This window comes from Anastrepha ludens, chromosome 3, assembly GCF_028408465.1.
Source record: "Anastrepha ludens isolate Willacy chromosome 3, idAnaLude1.1, whole genome shotgun sequence".
NCBI lineage: Eukaryota > Metazoa > Arthropoda > Insecta > Diptera > Tephritidae > Anastrepha > Anastrepha ludens.
Genome location: NC_071499.1, coordinates 100,370,020 through 100,385,103, shown reverse-complemented (window position 1 = coordinate 100,385,103; position 15,084 = coordinate 100,370,020). Strand labels below are relative to the sequence as shown.

The window sequence follows — 15,084 nt, the reverse complement described above, 5'->3', positions numbered from 1 at the left end:
GATTATCTACTTTTTCGTGCTTAATTCGCAATCCGTAATTAAAAAGCGAGATTACCCATACAAAATTTCTCTTCCGAAATTTGAGATAATAAATAATTGGCGCGTTTTTGGGTGTTTGGCCGAGCTTCTCCTCCTATTTGTGGTGTGCGTATTGATGTTGTTCCACAAACTCACAATGACTCATGTCCATTGAAATAAAAGTTTGTAAAGAAGTCGATAACGGAAGCGTAAGCGTCTTACATAATTCTCACTGCGTAATGCATTATGAGAAGTATTAAGGGTATGTTCAACAATGCATTATAATGCGCAACATACCATTTCAGAGTGAGCAGTGTGTTCAAAAGTGCAAATATGGCAGTCCTGCAAATGCAACGCGTTCTTAAACGTCATTTTTGTATCAAAAGTCGTGCATTATTTGCAGCAAAAATTTTCACACTGCCAATAAATACGCTAGTACAATGTCTGATGAAAAGTGGGTATTTAATTATTTATTTTAGCTTTTAATACAAAAATTGATGAAAAATACGATATTTAAACTTTATTTTATTATACTTTTCTTGGTTTTAGTGATTACTTTAGTACATCGGAGATAAAATTACTGCTCAGAGTCCGACTGAGCATGGAGAACGAGTTCACGTCGGGAAGGAGGAAAACTAGCGTGCTCTGGGCTAAGGTCGTAGATGAAGTAAAAAAAGTTAATAAAGATTTAAAAATAGATAGAAACATCGCCCAGCGAAAATTTTCTAATTTACTCATCACATATAAGCGAATAAACTTTTGACAAGATATGTCCTTCTTTTAAGCTTTACACGTTTTTTTTTTCTTAAATTTAATAAAAGACTGACCAAACTTAGTAACAATTCCATTTTACTGCACAGCGCGTTCATAAATGCAACAAATCTATTTGCAATTTTTTAACAAATCTATCAGTTGCATGAATTGTCACATTGACAGTGCTGCCAGCGCTGCATTATAATGCGTTTCTGAACATAGCCTAAGTAATCGCGCAGTGCACCGAACGAAATCAGGGATTGTCATCATTATGAGTTATGTCAATAAAATTTATGTTTAATCATTATTTTGAGATTTTAAAATTTGCGAAATTTATTTATTGTATTATTAATTTTTCGTGTTTTCTTTTTCGCTCTGAAGTAATGAGTATGTATTTTGTGAGTCGTTATTTTTTTATTCCGAAATAAACATTATTTTTTAAGTTTTAAATTTTTGATAAAAAATAAAAATTTGTTTTTGAATTTTATTTATTTGTTTTATTTTTTTATTTAGCAAATCGTAAAACAATAAACGCCACACCTTATCTCAACTCACCTAAATTTAATTTCATCCCTCTAAGCCTCTAACAGGCAAAATTGAAATCCTAAAGGAAAACGCCTCGTAATTTTTTTTGTGTAAGAGAGATTTTTACGGCGGTCGAATTAGTTGATGCCTGACTACAATCCGAAAGTGTGTAGATTTGGATGATATAGGTAGATTCAAATGATGGAACAAGTTGTTTCTAATAGCGGTCACTCCTCCGCAACAACAACATCAAGACGCACAGCACAAGTAGAAGAGGAAGGAACTCTGCCAAACACCCAAAACCGAGTGTAAGAGCCAATTAGATATATATTATACATTTGAAATTTGAAGTCCGCCTTATGGAAAAACAAAAAAATAACCATTTATATGTTACCTTTAAAATTGAAAACAAATGTTTTTATATTTCCAATGACGGTAATAAAAAAATACAGTTTTTTTTGTAGAACAGCACAAATTTTGTTTGTATTTGGGGCAAACCATTAAATCTCTGAAGCTTAGCACCTTTTTTACATTTTTAGGAAGCCCGAAAGAAAAATGATGGTATAAATCTCGAAGCGTACATCTACATCTGGATAATCAGCTCTTTCTCCACATTTAGGCTCAATGGACGATGGACCATGAACGCAACCCAAAATTCTGGCAACTTGAATAATTTCTCTTCTTCCTCCGATTTATTTTAGTTATTTAGTTTTTCCGAATGTAGTCGCCGATACAAAATGTATGCATTTGCAGCAACCATATCAACAAATGGTAAAAACGTCGCGTCATTCGGTTTCGAGCTTTAAAACCTAACGCTCCATAAGACCATCCATTAAGTCCACTCCTCCAATATTACTGTTGTGTATTCCCGTACAATTCGAGGACAACAGACTTTTTTATTTTTCGATCATAGCGTAATATTTAATCAGATTGATTATTTTCGTTTGCTATTTTAAATGCTAAAACTCCAACATATGTTGATGCCAGTTTTATTGCCCTTTCTCAACACCGTGCTCATACTAACTCCAAAAGAAAAAATGCATACATACCTGATCCTGTAAATCCACCAAAAGAAGGGACGACTGAAGGACCAGCAATTTCAAGAGACGGGGACTGAGAACGAGGCGCTTTCCGCAGACATGCTCAGATATTTTTTCGTCATCCCGAGTGATTTATTCTGACTTAATTCGTGCAAGTCTACCTTCAGACGGTCTTAACGTATTTACTTCTAAAACTCCAATTAACTTAGTTTTTTCTTTAACCGATATATACTCGCAACATAAATTCACTTGTTTTTCCGCAGAAAACTATCGGTCACCATAAACATTTAAATATGTACTAATAATTCTTAATTAATTTCACGTTGACTTTTTACACTGTACCGCAGGGCCGTGGAGAGAGTATTCGGGCCCCGGGGGAAACTTGAGATGCGGGCCCCTTCAAATTTTTTTTATTTATCAAAATGCGTATTATTTTATAGTGATATAACATTTAAACATTGAAAAACACATTGATAAAATTTTTGATAGAATTAATTATGAAATATTGATTAAAATGAATTTTAGAAAACTCTTCAGCAGATCTGAAATAAAGAACGCAGCTGAAAAAAGTTAACATTTTTTATTCATTTTGTGAGCCTTACAAATATTTGAAAATGACTGACACGATGCTTAGAATTTTGCTTTTCTTGCTTTAGCTGAGGCAAAAGCTCTTATAATATCATCGAAGTCGAGTTTCCTTGCTAACTCAGATTCCAAATACAAAGTTGCCAATCCTGTTACTCGACTCTGAGTTGAACAAGAACGATGGTAGTTTTTGATCCTTGATAAAGCGCTGAACGATCTTTCGGCGACGGCAAACGATACTGGCAGATGTTCGGGAACAGAGTATCCACGTTTTTAGCTGTGATGGCATTCAACAAGTCGAACGGAGGCATACAACATTCCGAATTTCCAGTAAAATTCGCCTTGTACACACTCTTCAAGTGACACATCGCAATTGAGATTTCTTTCGACACATCAGAAGGGTATTTTTTAGCAAAATTAAGAGCTGCTGTCTGAAGTTCTGCTTTTTCAATTTTAGGAAATAGCCACAGGAATGAGAAAATGTTGTTTATGTTTTTAATTGCAGTAAACCGATTTTCAATACCAGTGATAACTGAGTCCATGATGACGAGAAATGTGTTTAATCTAATCATCACTATAATTATTAATTACCTTATAAATCAGTAGTATAAAATGTTCCATTTTAATAAGAGCTCAATAATATACACTTTTGTATCACCATATTATATTTATTCTTCGTAATCGTTATCATAACATTCGATATGGTGACACCAAAAAAAGTCTGTGACGGAACTCTGGTAGAAGTATTATTTACTATATTTTTTCAAGTAGGAAATTTCTTGGAATTACCCTCGAGTCCGGGCCCCTCTGAAAACTCCGGGCCCGGGGGAAAAAGTACCCGATCCCCCCCCTCTCGTCGGGCCTGCTGTACTGGCAATAGAAACAAAACGAAACGCCGTAGTGCACTTGATGCTTCAACAAAAATAAATGTAGATATAATTTCTAAAGGTTCCTTAATCAATTTGAATCAAACTGTATTTTTCTTTAAAAACATAGCCGAATATGTAAAGGCAGCCTCAGGGCGAATTTGCCTAGTTGAGGGTTAAGACATGGCAACATTGAAAATAAAACTCGAATTCAATGAGTTCAAAAGCAAAACGGGTTTTAATAATTGATCAAGTCAATTAACGGTTTGGTATAACAAATAATGGAAACAGCGTTATCCGGCGTTTTTTACAAATGTTGATGTTGCCGCAGAAATAACTCATCTGGATAAATATTTCACTCACAATGTTTCTCTTATGCGAGTATTCCTCTCTTATGGAAAATAAATAAAAACCGTTACCAGTTCAGTAACAGTAAGCTCTTCAGAACATATACTTGTACTACAGACACTCCTAGTTCTATGCATAAAGTTTTAATACTCATAATAATGCGATGTAATTAAGTTCTTTTATTTACTGATGGGTAATAATTTTCGCTTACTGGCATATGCCCATGATGCGAGGTTGTATTTTATATTTTGCGCCCAATATTAAAAACAGAGTAAAATAATACTGAAATGAAAATGGCTTTATTATTAAAAATCCAAATAAATCTCGAAAATATTTCTATGAAAATTTATCAGTATCATCACTTTCAAATTTAAGCGCGAATGACAATTCAGTAGAATTAGTCAACAGTATTGTATTACTGGATGCCTGCAAATGAAAATAAAAATATGAACAAAAATGAAGTTGTTGTTGTTTTAACAGTAATGGTAGCCCCGTCAGTGTAGGGCATATCACCGGTCGTCTTCGTCTAGCTCATCTAGGGGTAGGCCCAGGAAACATGCTGTTTCGACAGGTTGGGTCCAGAGGGAGAGGGGTGTTAGATGAGTTGGTTTTAGGGGGCATGTGAAGAGGTGGTTAGTGTCGTGCGGGGTACCTTCACATGCCGGGCATGTGTTTGGAATATCGGGGTCAATTCTGGATATGTAGGAGTTTAACCTGCTACAGTATCCAGAACGAAATTGTGCCAGTGTTACACGAGTCTCACGGGGAAACTGGAGCTCTTCGTCTGCAATAGGTGGTGGTTGGACTCCGATTACGGCATTCACAGGACGGGAATTCATGAAGGTAGTGACGGTCTCCCGGTGGATGTCGTTTATTGACTGTCTAAATACTGTCCGGTCCAGTAGATTGCGGTCAGTTTTGTCCTGGATTTCGTCAGCGTAGTCTAAAAGGTGTCTCCTGACGTGCCTGGGAGGCGGCTCAGGCTCAAGAAGGTGTCTGCAGGGGTGAAATCTGCGGTAACATCCAAGCAGGAACTGCTTGCTGAGCAGTTTGTTATGCGCAGCATAGTTCAGAACCGGCCGACCAATTGCCTTAAATGTCGAAAGCAACAGTTCTGTGTCTTTGCCTCAAGTGATGCCGGCAAGCGATTTGAGGACCTTGTTGCGATTTTGGACTTTAGTGGCAATTGCGGTTGTGTGCGCAGAGAAGGAGAGCAAGCTGTCAAAGGTTACACCCAAAATTTTGAGGTTGTTTACCGTCGGAATTGGTGTGTCGTCGACTTTTACCTTAAGGGACAGCTTGACCTCCTTTGTCCAGGTGGTAAAGAGGGTCGCCGTGAACTTGGTGGGAGAAAGTTGGAGAAAGGTCGGTGAGGTAGTTGTTCACTTTGGAACACAGGCCATCGATGTCAACAAATCAAAACAAAAATGAAGTATTTCAGTTCAGTGTTTATGATGGTTATTTATTGTACCTCCATACTACACACACGCATAAGACGTTTTAATTTTTGGTTTAATGGATTTAACGCGAAAAGGATTCTTACGCAACGCGACGTAACCCGAGTTGTACTTTTTTTTAAAGCGCAACCGAAGGCCGCCCACGCTAAAAAGAAGTATATGCAAAAACCCTACAAATACCCCTTAGTAAAGCTTATCGATGCTTATATGTGTATAATATAAGCCAGACAATCGGCCGGTTTTTTTTAATAAATATTAAACATTAGCATCAAAATACTGCAGATTTACAAACACCCTTCCAGTGAACGTCTCTGCCTACGAAGTTCGTTCTTATTTGAGGCGTCTAGCAACGCCATCTTTTCGCTAAATTACACAACTTTAACAATAAATTACTTAAAAACTATAAGCCTCCGGAGGGTGCGGTTTTCAGTTTCAAGGCGAGAATACACTCCTCTTTTTTAAAGCATGTTGCATTATACTAAATATTTCCCTCGAACAAGCTCAAATATACAATGAGCCCGCACATCACGTTACTGTTGCTGTTTTGCTGTTATTGTTGTGGTAGTAGTGTACCAAGCACTGCTAAGCACGGTTTAATCACCCGCCTTGGACACAGAATACAAGCCGTTAGGGTGGAGTGGTTCTAAAGGAAAAAGGGTGTTAGATGAATGATGTTCGTAACACCTCGTATTCATTAAAGAACCCATATATTATACCGTCTATCACATTTTGTTCCATAACAAGTAATATCCACATACGTAGCCAAACAAATCTAATTTATTGCTCCGAAATTTCCAAAATAGTCGGTTCCACATTACGGATTGATCCGGATTTATTACTCCAAAGCGCTGTCACTTTAGCAATTTTTGAGAAATTTTTTATACTGTTACAACATCAGCATTTGATTAATTTTCTTTCAAGTACTGCTGATCGAAGAAAGTGTTTTAGGTCTAATGGCGCGACTGATGCGAAAAGAATATTTAAGCTTGTCCTTACTTGCACATCGGTAAAGAAAAGTAACGAGCAATTTTTAAAAACAAAAAACCCATGGTTATACTTATAATGAGTAATTTAATTTCTATTTCCGTAACAACTATTCATAATATACATATGTATATGAATATAAATTTTAACTAGTAAATAATTTTAACATTTTTAAGCATATATTTAAATTACCTAATATACATTTAAATAGGTATGTCACAGTTATGTATATTTATTATTATAGAACCATTGGCAGAGATAATTTATATTCTGGAATTCCGCTATGAATCAGGTTATTTCGCTATTGAATCTAAATGTTACGTATAGATTTCCATCGCCGCAATAGTAGGCATGCCGAAGTGAGCCCGTTAGAAAATTGGCCAAATTCATTAATATCTATATTTCGACTAGGTGTGTCAATTTTGTCCTTTATAACCTGCAATACAAAAATAATCAACAATTTTGAATTATAAACGCAATAAAAAATACTTTGTACGAAGCAGGAATTTCTGCAGGGGAACGATGTATAAGAGTGCCGTTAATATAAAGCATATTGGCAGCATTTTCCTCCGGCAGCGTGATTTTTTGATACTTAAAACTGGCCTCTCTTTCCATACGTTTAACTATTTCTTGACAGTAGTTACTTGTGCTTACAGATAAAACATCTGGACCGGCCATTGTAACATAATACTTTAGACGTTTGTTTCCACTAACCTAAAAACAAAAATTGTGTATGAGTGATATTGAAATGTATATGTTATTGCGCCGAATTTTTCGGCATGAGTTTCATACTGCAACTGTTACCTTGATAGGCGTCACAGGGTATTCTGGGAATGCAACTGCGACAGCTTTTGCACCATCTTCGTTTGTGTAGTTGGATATGCCCACAAAAAATTCACGGCCTACAAAAAATTTAAAGAAAGAACGTTTTAACTCACGCAATTTTTAAAAGTGGAACAGTAAAGCCATGGCATTTGGACTTCGCATTCATTAATAAAAATAACCAAACTATTGCTGCGTTAGCTTACAGGTTAGAAAATAAGTGTTCACTACAACATTCCATGATTTAATAGTGTGTAAATATACTTTACAACATCAATGAAATATGTAGGTATGTCTAGCTTTGGTGTTTCTTTTGTCAGCGTTCTTGGTCCAATTTTATGTCAAAATCTGTTTCACTCTATAGCAGAATTATATAATTGGCTCCAACTGCAAACTTGCACCGTTATATTATTAAAATTGTTTGAACAGTACAAGATTTGCCAATATTCAAGTTTCATAGAAGCAAGTTTCTTCGAAATACTTATTATGTAATGGTTGGAGCCAATAGTTGATCTGTTTTATAATTTTTACAAATATTCACGTGGGTGCCGTTTTTTATTTCCCTACTGGGACATATTTTTCAAAGTGGATTATTTCGACATCTTTTAACCTTTGTGATACTATAATGGCATACTGAGGAAGCGTTTAGCTATCTACTGGGGTCTGAAGTATGCATCCAAAACAGTTGTAAATAAACTAATGATAGAATATATCATTGTTGAACCTTTAGTGTCATCCGAAGATGACTTTGACGATTAACTTTGTTTTCATAGGTATGCGGTACCAGCTGGCGTTGCCCGAGGAAGATGATTACTTTGGTCGAAAAGAGTACGTGGTGAACTAGGATCCACTTGGTATTTCTAATTGACTTGTTACGCACCTTATAATCTTTTTAAGTTACTTGCAAAATGTTTACCGGCACAATAACTGCAGAGAATTGAGATTTCAGAACCATAATTTTTAACAGATAATTGCATGTATTTATTAATGTATTATGGAACCTACCGGTAAACAAAACATCTCCGCCATCCAATAGGGCATTTGTAATATTAGGGTTCACCACAGGTATATCAAGTTCTTTTTTCAAAATGATCTCCATACTGTCAGCCTGTATTAAAAGAATTCAATAAATCGTTTGAATATCTACATATACCACACTTATTACCTACCTCCCTTTGCCGGAATAAATTGTCGGATTTGCTTATTAGAGCAACTCCATTGCATATTATTGCGGCACTTTCTACAAAAACACCCTCCGGCAAAGTTTCGTCTGGTGGTAGCTCAATCACATCCAAGCCAACCTCTCGTAGCAATGAACAGAATTCTTGGTGCTGCTTTTTAGCTAAGTTATAATTAAATTCGGAGGATTGCTTTAGCGTCTCTGAAATTCTAAAAATACAGCAGTAAATAAGTATACATTGGAACATTACAGATAAGTATTCAAAACCCATTTACACTTTTTATAATGAATCTATCAGAAAAGATGTATCAAATTTCATAACCAATGCCATGCAAAAACGAATGGAGTCAAAGATATTTATTTCACCTTTATTGCTCTAGAATTTTATGGATCAGGGATCGATTTTACTGGCATCGTATGAACCATACTCAAGTCTAATCACGAGCTCTCTAGAAATTAACTCCTGAACTACTCCTCGAATTATTTGTTCGTCTTATTTTTCCTTACAAATTTTTATGTTTTCTTCTCACGCTGCCAAATTCGGACAATTTTTGCTTTTTGGCGGAGTCATTTATAATCCTATTTAATAAATTATACCTATAATAAAGTGATGCTAAAAGTTTTAAATTGTGTGTGGTCAACAAATTTTAAAACGAATAACTCACAAACAAGTAGATTCCAGAAGCTATGTTTGGGAGAATTTCAGCTCACCCCCAATCGGTTGTTTCCATTTCAAAGTTTCCCCCGTAATTTTATGGCATTAATAATATTATTTAAAAAATAGTAACAATTCCTTGAATTACAATGCATACTGAAAACTCAATAAATATTCAAAGAAATTTTTTTCGTGCAGTTCCATTGAAGTTAAATACAAAAATTTCATCACGAAGTTATAAATACTCGTAAGAGAAATATGTAATCGTGAGTTTTTCTTTTAAAAATAGAGTTACAATCAACATTTGGGCATAATGCGTTGATCATAAATACGTACGGAACTAAACTGAATACATCAATTAAGCCAATATTTATGCATTAATTTAACAACAGGTCAATTAACTTGGAATCACTGAGTCTAATTGATATACATATAAACCTATTAAATTAATAACGAATTAACAATGAGATACAGTACATTTGCAAGTTATTTAAAAATCCGAGAGAACTCTCCTGTAAAATAGTAAACAACATAATCAATATCTTAAAAGAATTAATGAACCGGAAAATTCAAAGTTTACACAGATGCAGATAATCACTTAAGCCGGAAAATTTGTATTGCATTCATCATCCAATCAATGCTGCTATGATTACCTTGCCACAATAGCGTGTGTATACCTCAGAGGCGGCATTTTCACAATTTTTTTAAATTTTTGTTTGACGTCCTTGTTAAATCGCAGCAAACACTTGTAAAAGTCATAAATCCAAACACAATGAAAATAAATATGTGTGAATAGCAATTTCGGAAAATATTCAAACTCCAATATCTTTTAACAACTCAATATTTATTAAGCAACGACTCTGACGAACTCTCCACAAAAAAAAACTCCAAAATATACAAATACACTTTAATAACTCCACCCAAAATAATTAGATATGAACACAAAACATCGATATTATCAAAACCTCGATAGTCAGCGAAATATTTGAAATTGTATGGTACAGAAACACTGGCATCTTCACACCGAGCTTGATACCGATTACTCGTTATATAGTAAGATACTTTTACACCCCTTTTCCTGTCTTCACGGTCTTTATAATGCAACCAACGGAACGGGTTGCAAGTGCGAGCTGCACTTAGTTATACAGGGTTGTTCAATAGGTGCGCTTCAACTTTTTTCCGATAGGGAGGGCGAACGACGCAATATTTTTTATTTTTCGCTTGTCATTTGTAAACTTCATTAGTATACATTTCATCATGGAACGCTACACACTTGAGCAACGATTGCAAATCGTGCAAATTTTTTATGAAAATAATCGTTCTGTTGCTGCTACTTTAAGAGCATTACGGCCATTTTACGGTCCATTTAACAAGCCGTCCCGTTTTGGGGTTATGTGAAGTCATTGGTCTACAGTAACAAGCCAGCGACGATTTGTGAGCTCAGAGCCAATATTGAACGCGAAATTGCTGGAATTTCGGCCGATTTATGCAAACGAGTGGTCGAAAATTGGGTTCAACGATTGGACTTCGTAAAACGTGCACGCGGTGGTCATGCAAAAGAAATCGAATTTCATACTTAAATGTATATGTTCAAACTCGATAATAAAAAAAAATTAGTTAAAAAAGTCAAACCGTTTGTGTTTTATTCAAAAAAGTTCAAAAGTTGAAGCGCTCTTACTGAAAAACCCTATATATTGCTTACAAAATATAACCGCCGTAATGTAATCAGTCCAACGTGTGAACGTAAAGTAAAACGTTTAAGTATTCAAATTAAGCAAGTTGTGCTGCCTTAAATTTTTGACTTAACGTATAAATTCGTCAGAAGTGGGATTATCGAATAAGGTTCCATAGAGCAGGATCTTAAAAATGGTAAATTGAGTGAACTTAAAATTCCGCAACTTAAAGAGTAGGAACAGCGTGGTTCGTGAACTTCCGGAAACAAAGCAGAATTGCAAGCACGGCTACGCTAGACTACGGAGGAAGAGGACTTTAATATAGACTCCAGCTGAGAGCAGAGGAGTCATCGACTATATAGTGGACGAGAGCACAGAGCATCCGGGAACATCATCAGATATAGACATAGCAAATATCACCAGAGTCATCAAAGATGTCACAAATATCAGCGGAGATTTCATTGCAGATATCTCATATATCAGCTGATAATAGATAAGAAGATAAATGCGCAGCTGGAGAAACAGGATACGTGTATATCCAAGTTAGAAGCAGAGAACCCACATCTATCATTGCAACTGGAAGAAATTGAAACCTAGGTAAATATACATATATGCAGTGAAGACTCGTCGTTACGAGCTGCAATTGAATCGTCCGAATAAGTTAACCAGTAGTCACAGATAAAAGCTCCAACGTTCGACGGCGCTGTACCGCGCGATGACATCGATGACTTATTTTCCATATAGAACGTTTACTTCGTCAGCCTTTCTCGCTTTTTCAATGCGGGAATCTCCAACTTTCCAACAATAAGTCCCCGGCGACCCTCTTTCCACCACCTGAACGAAAGAAATCAAACTGCAGCTGAAGGTCAAAATCGCACACCAAAGTGATGCACAAATACCGATCATTGAAAACACCAAAATTTTGGACGTCACCTCCTCTAGTTTGCTAGAAAATGATTGGTCCGCAACAAGGTCCTCAAATCACGTTCTATCGATTTTATCTGGTTCTATCTGTACCAATCGACAATACTTAATGTTACATCGACTAAATGTAAGTATATAGAATAGAAATAAAGTTTTCGATATTTATTTGAAGTCAAAGAAGCAACTAAGGTTTTTTGGAATTAATTTGAGCGAAAATATAATTTACATTTGGGTAATTGTCATATTTGTAAAGGACAGTATTAGATGACAAGTGTAAGATATGATAGTGAACTAGGCTTACTTTAGTAAATTTCAATTTGAAAACCGGTTTCTGAGTGTAAATTTTTAAAGTTTTTTATTTACAAAGATACTTATTTATTGGAACCTTAATTTCCATATCATTGCATTCATAAATCCAATCCGGCTTCACTAAACTACCGTATTTCGAACGAATTTTGTCCGTCGACAGCCCATTTGATATCAGATACTGAGCTTCATTCATCTCAAATGATATTGTGCCGCCATTTGTTTTTATTAAATTCTCAACAATTTTTCTTTCCGCAGACGTTATATCCTCGCAAATAAAAAATACCAACCCTTTCAAAATCATTCCGCCTTTTAAATTTGCCTCGATTTTCACCTTCTTAGCTAAAAAGTCTTCTTCTTCGGTGGACGCATCGAAAGCGCTCCTTGTTTCATTGGCCTCAGCTGTGCAGTGCGAACGCTTATCTGTAACATAAAACTTTAATGCGTGCATTCACATATATTAAGTTTGCTTTTATCTGCCGTACTCTGCAAAACTCGTTCAATATCGTCCTCTGTATCGCTTCCTGACGATATTGTCGAAATAATTTCATTGCTACTGCGCGCAGAATGAAGAGAATCTGTAGTATTTACGTCGACATTTTTGGAGTTATTTTTGACGACAGGTAATGCATTTGGCCTGAGGGATTCGTCAAGCACCTCCTCCTCACTTTCGGGTTGATTAAGATCACTGCCATTTAGTGCATATCTTCGCCATGGCAAACATTTTTTCTGCTTGTTACAGTCTTCTATCCAAGAGCGAGTAACTATTTTACCCTTACCTTTTACTTGGTTATACTTTGGAGTATTCTTGAATGCACATCTAAAATATGACACATATGCACATCTATAAACATATGAATATAAATTAACATGTATTCATACAACATACATTAAATGAGTACAACCAGATTCCCAATCAGCCCTGTATTTAGCACCCATTGCTAGAGCCATATCGCGAAGATTCGAGCGGTCCGGATTCTACTAAAAGTAACGCCATTTCATTATATCCATCACATATGTATTTGATTTTATATAAAAACTTACTTGTATTCCGCTGATTACCAAAACTGTACCTTTCAGCAGTTGATTAAAAAGTCGATATATTCTATCTTTAACATCCTTTTTACTACACGCATCACCTTTATTTTTTGTATTAGAAATTATTTTATTGTCGAAAACGGGGCTTTTCACGTTAACTAACTGTGTGCTAGTTAATACAGCCTTCTTATTTTCTTTTTGAATTTTCAAGTTATCATTTTTAGGACGCATTTGCTCACGTTCAAGTTCGATGCTTTCCGACAATCGCTGTCTTTTCTTTCGAACTTCTTCGTCCACAATCTTTTCCTCATTGCCGAAGGCAAGATCTTGGCGATTTCGATCTAAACATTGAGGGGATTTTCTATTTTTTAAATCTTCTTCATCCTTTTGCTGGTTCGGCTTCACTGACTGACTTGAGCATGCATTAAAAATCCTGTCAGAATTGTAGGTAAGGCATGATGGTTTTCTCGGCGTTACACTCTCTTGTGGAGTATGTTTAATATCACTTAACTCAGAAGCTTTCCATCGTTTAAATAGTGATGTTGAAATTTCTGAATCGGACTCCGGAGATTCTTCACGTAATTTAAATATTCCCAATGATGATGTATTCAGAGACGCAGACGAATTTTTCATACCAATGCCTTTTGGTTCACTTACCTTCGCTATCGACACTTTACTTTTTTCAATGTCTGACTCCACGTGTATTTTAATAAAAGAAATTCCATATTGTATATGTTTGTTAAATGGCTGTGTGCAAATTATTTTAATAAATTGCCACTTTTCAGATCCAGCCGTAGAGACTAACGCATCTTTATTGAAGCAACGTACTCGGTTAGGGTTTGTGGAATTTTTGCTCTCAATAAGCGTCATGAAAGAACATGTCACCAAAATGTCCTATAAGAAATAAATTATTAAACATAGATCCATTTGCGTATTTACCAAATGAGAAGAGCACGAAAACTTACAGTAAAATCTTTTGCGTTGCAACTTGTTTTGCTGACCAAAACTTCTATGAATGCTGAATGTTCATTTCCAATATCAATACCGGTAATCGTTTGTGGTTCATTTAGTTCAAGAATGACATATGCAAGTCTTTCGCCGACCGACTTAGTTTTCCATTTTTTTGATGGTTGTTTAAGTAAATTTTCGGCGGGATATTTCTAAAAATGGTCAAATTAGCTGTGTACATTTTGATTCGACTCTTTGAACTTACACAATCTTCACTGCTTACTTCACGAACAGATTTAAAATTCGCGAAAGGCATTAGATTTATTATAGACTTCTATTACGTTAAAGAATTAAATAAAATTCGTACGCAAACATTCAACGAATTAAAATCCCGCGGTCGCTTATTCACAATTAATCGGAAGAACAATTTTTATCGCTCATGTTAACTTATTACAAGGGGTTCACATGCTACGAGTCTCTTCAGATTCGTACGTGTGAAATTAGCAAGCAAAAGTCTTCTATGATGTGCCCGCTAAAGTTACTCTAACAATTTTTCTTCGGATGATCAAATCTTGTATTTTATCCTTTCAAGGTGGTGAAATTCCAGTAACAACAAAAAAAGAAATTAAATTAGAAATGTCAAGGGAAATATTAGTTTTGGGAAATTAGTTTGTTGCGCATTCACAACACATTACTTTTGTGGTAAACTTTAAATGCCATATAATTGGAACAATGTGCGAAATACAATAAAGTGGACTCCGGCAAGTTGAACTTTGAGAACACCTGTTAATTCTCTTTCTTTTGACTGATTTATATCAATATAAATTGATATAACATCTAATTTGTTCAAATTATGTCCCGAATATTATACTATAGTGTAGTAGTAGCGGTAGTGGCTTATAATAACGTTCCCACCTGATGCATATCAAGCAACGCAAGGATATAATAAATTGAGTTAAATT

The 15,084-nt window shown here is 35.4% G+C and overlaps 2 protein-coding genes across 2 annotated transcripts; both read right to left on the bottom strand.

The window, feature by feature from the left end:
- Window positions 1–6,657: 6,657 nt before the first annotated feature.
- LOC128858608 (N(G),N(G)-dimethylarginine dimethylaminohydrolase 1) lies at window positions 6,658–10,170 on the bottom strand. Its single transcript, XM_054095014.1, has 6 exons — window positions 9,887–10,170; window positions 8,568–8,787; window positions 8,404–8,506; window positions 7,381–7,478; window positions 7,066–7,290; window positions 6,658–7,012 (listed from the first exon to the last, which is right to left on the bottom strand). Exons 1-6 carry the CDS (start codon window positions 9,922–9,924, stop codon window positions 6,887–6,889), a joined length of 810 nt encoding a protein of 269 aa, XP_053950989.1. The 5' UTR covers window positions 9,925–10,170; the 3' UTR covers window positions 6,658–6,886.
- Window positions 10,171–11,977: 1,807 nt separating this feature from the next.
- LOC128858607 (DNA repair protein XRCC1) lies at window positions 11,978–14,552 on the bottom strand. Its single transcript, XM_054095013.1, has 6 exons — window positions 14,388–14,552; window positions 14,140–14,334; window positions 13,181–14,068; window positions 13,026–13,114; window positions 12,622–12,956; window positions 11,978–12,559 (listed from the first exon to the last, which is right to left on the bottom strand). The coding sequence occupies exons 1-6, from the start codon at window positions 14,436–14,438 to the stop codon at window positions 12,186–12,188; spliced, it is 1,932 nt and encodes a 643-aa protein (XP_053950988.1). The 5' UTR covers window positions 14,439–14,552; the 3' UTR covers window positions 11,978–12,185.
- Window positions 14,553–15,084: the final 532 nt, after the last annotated feature.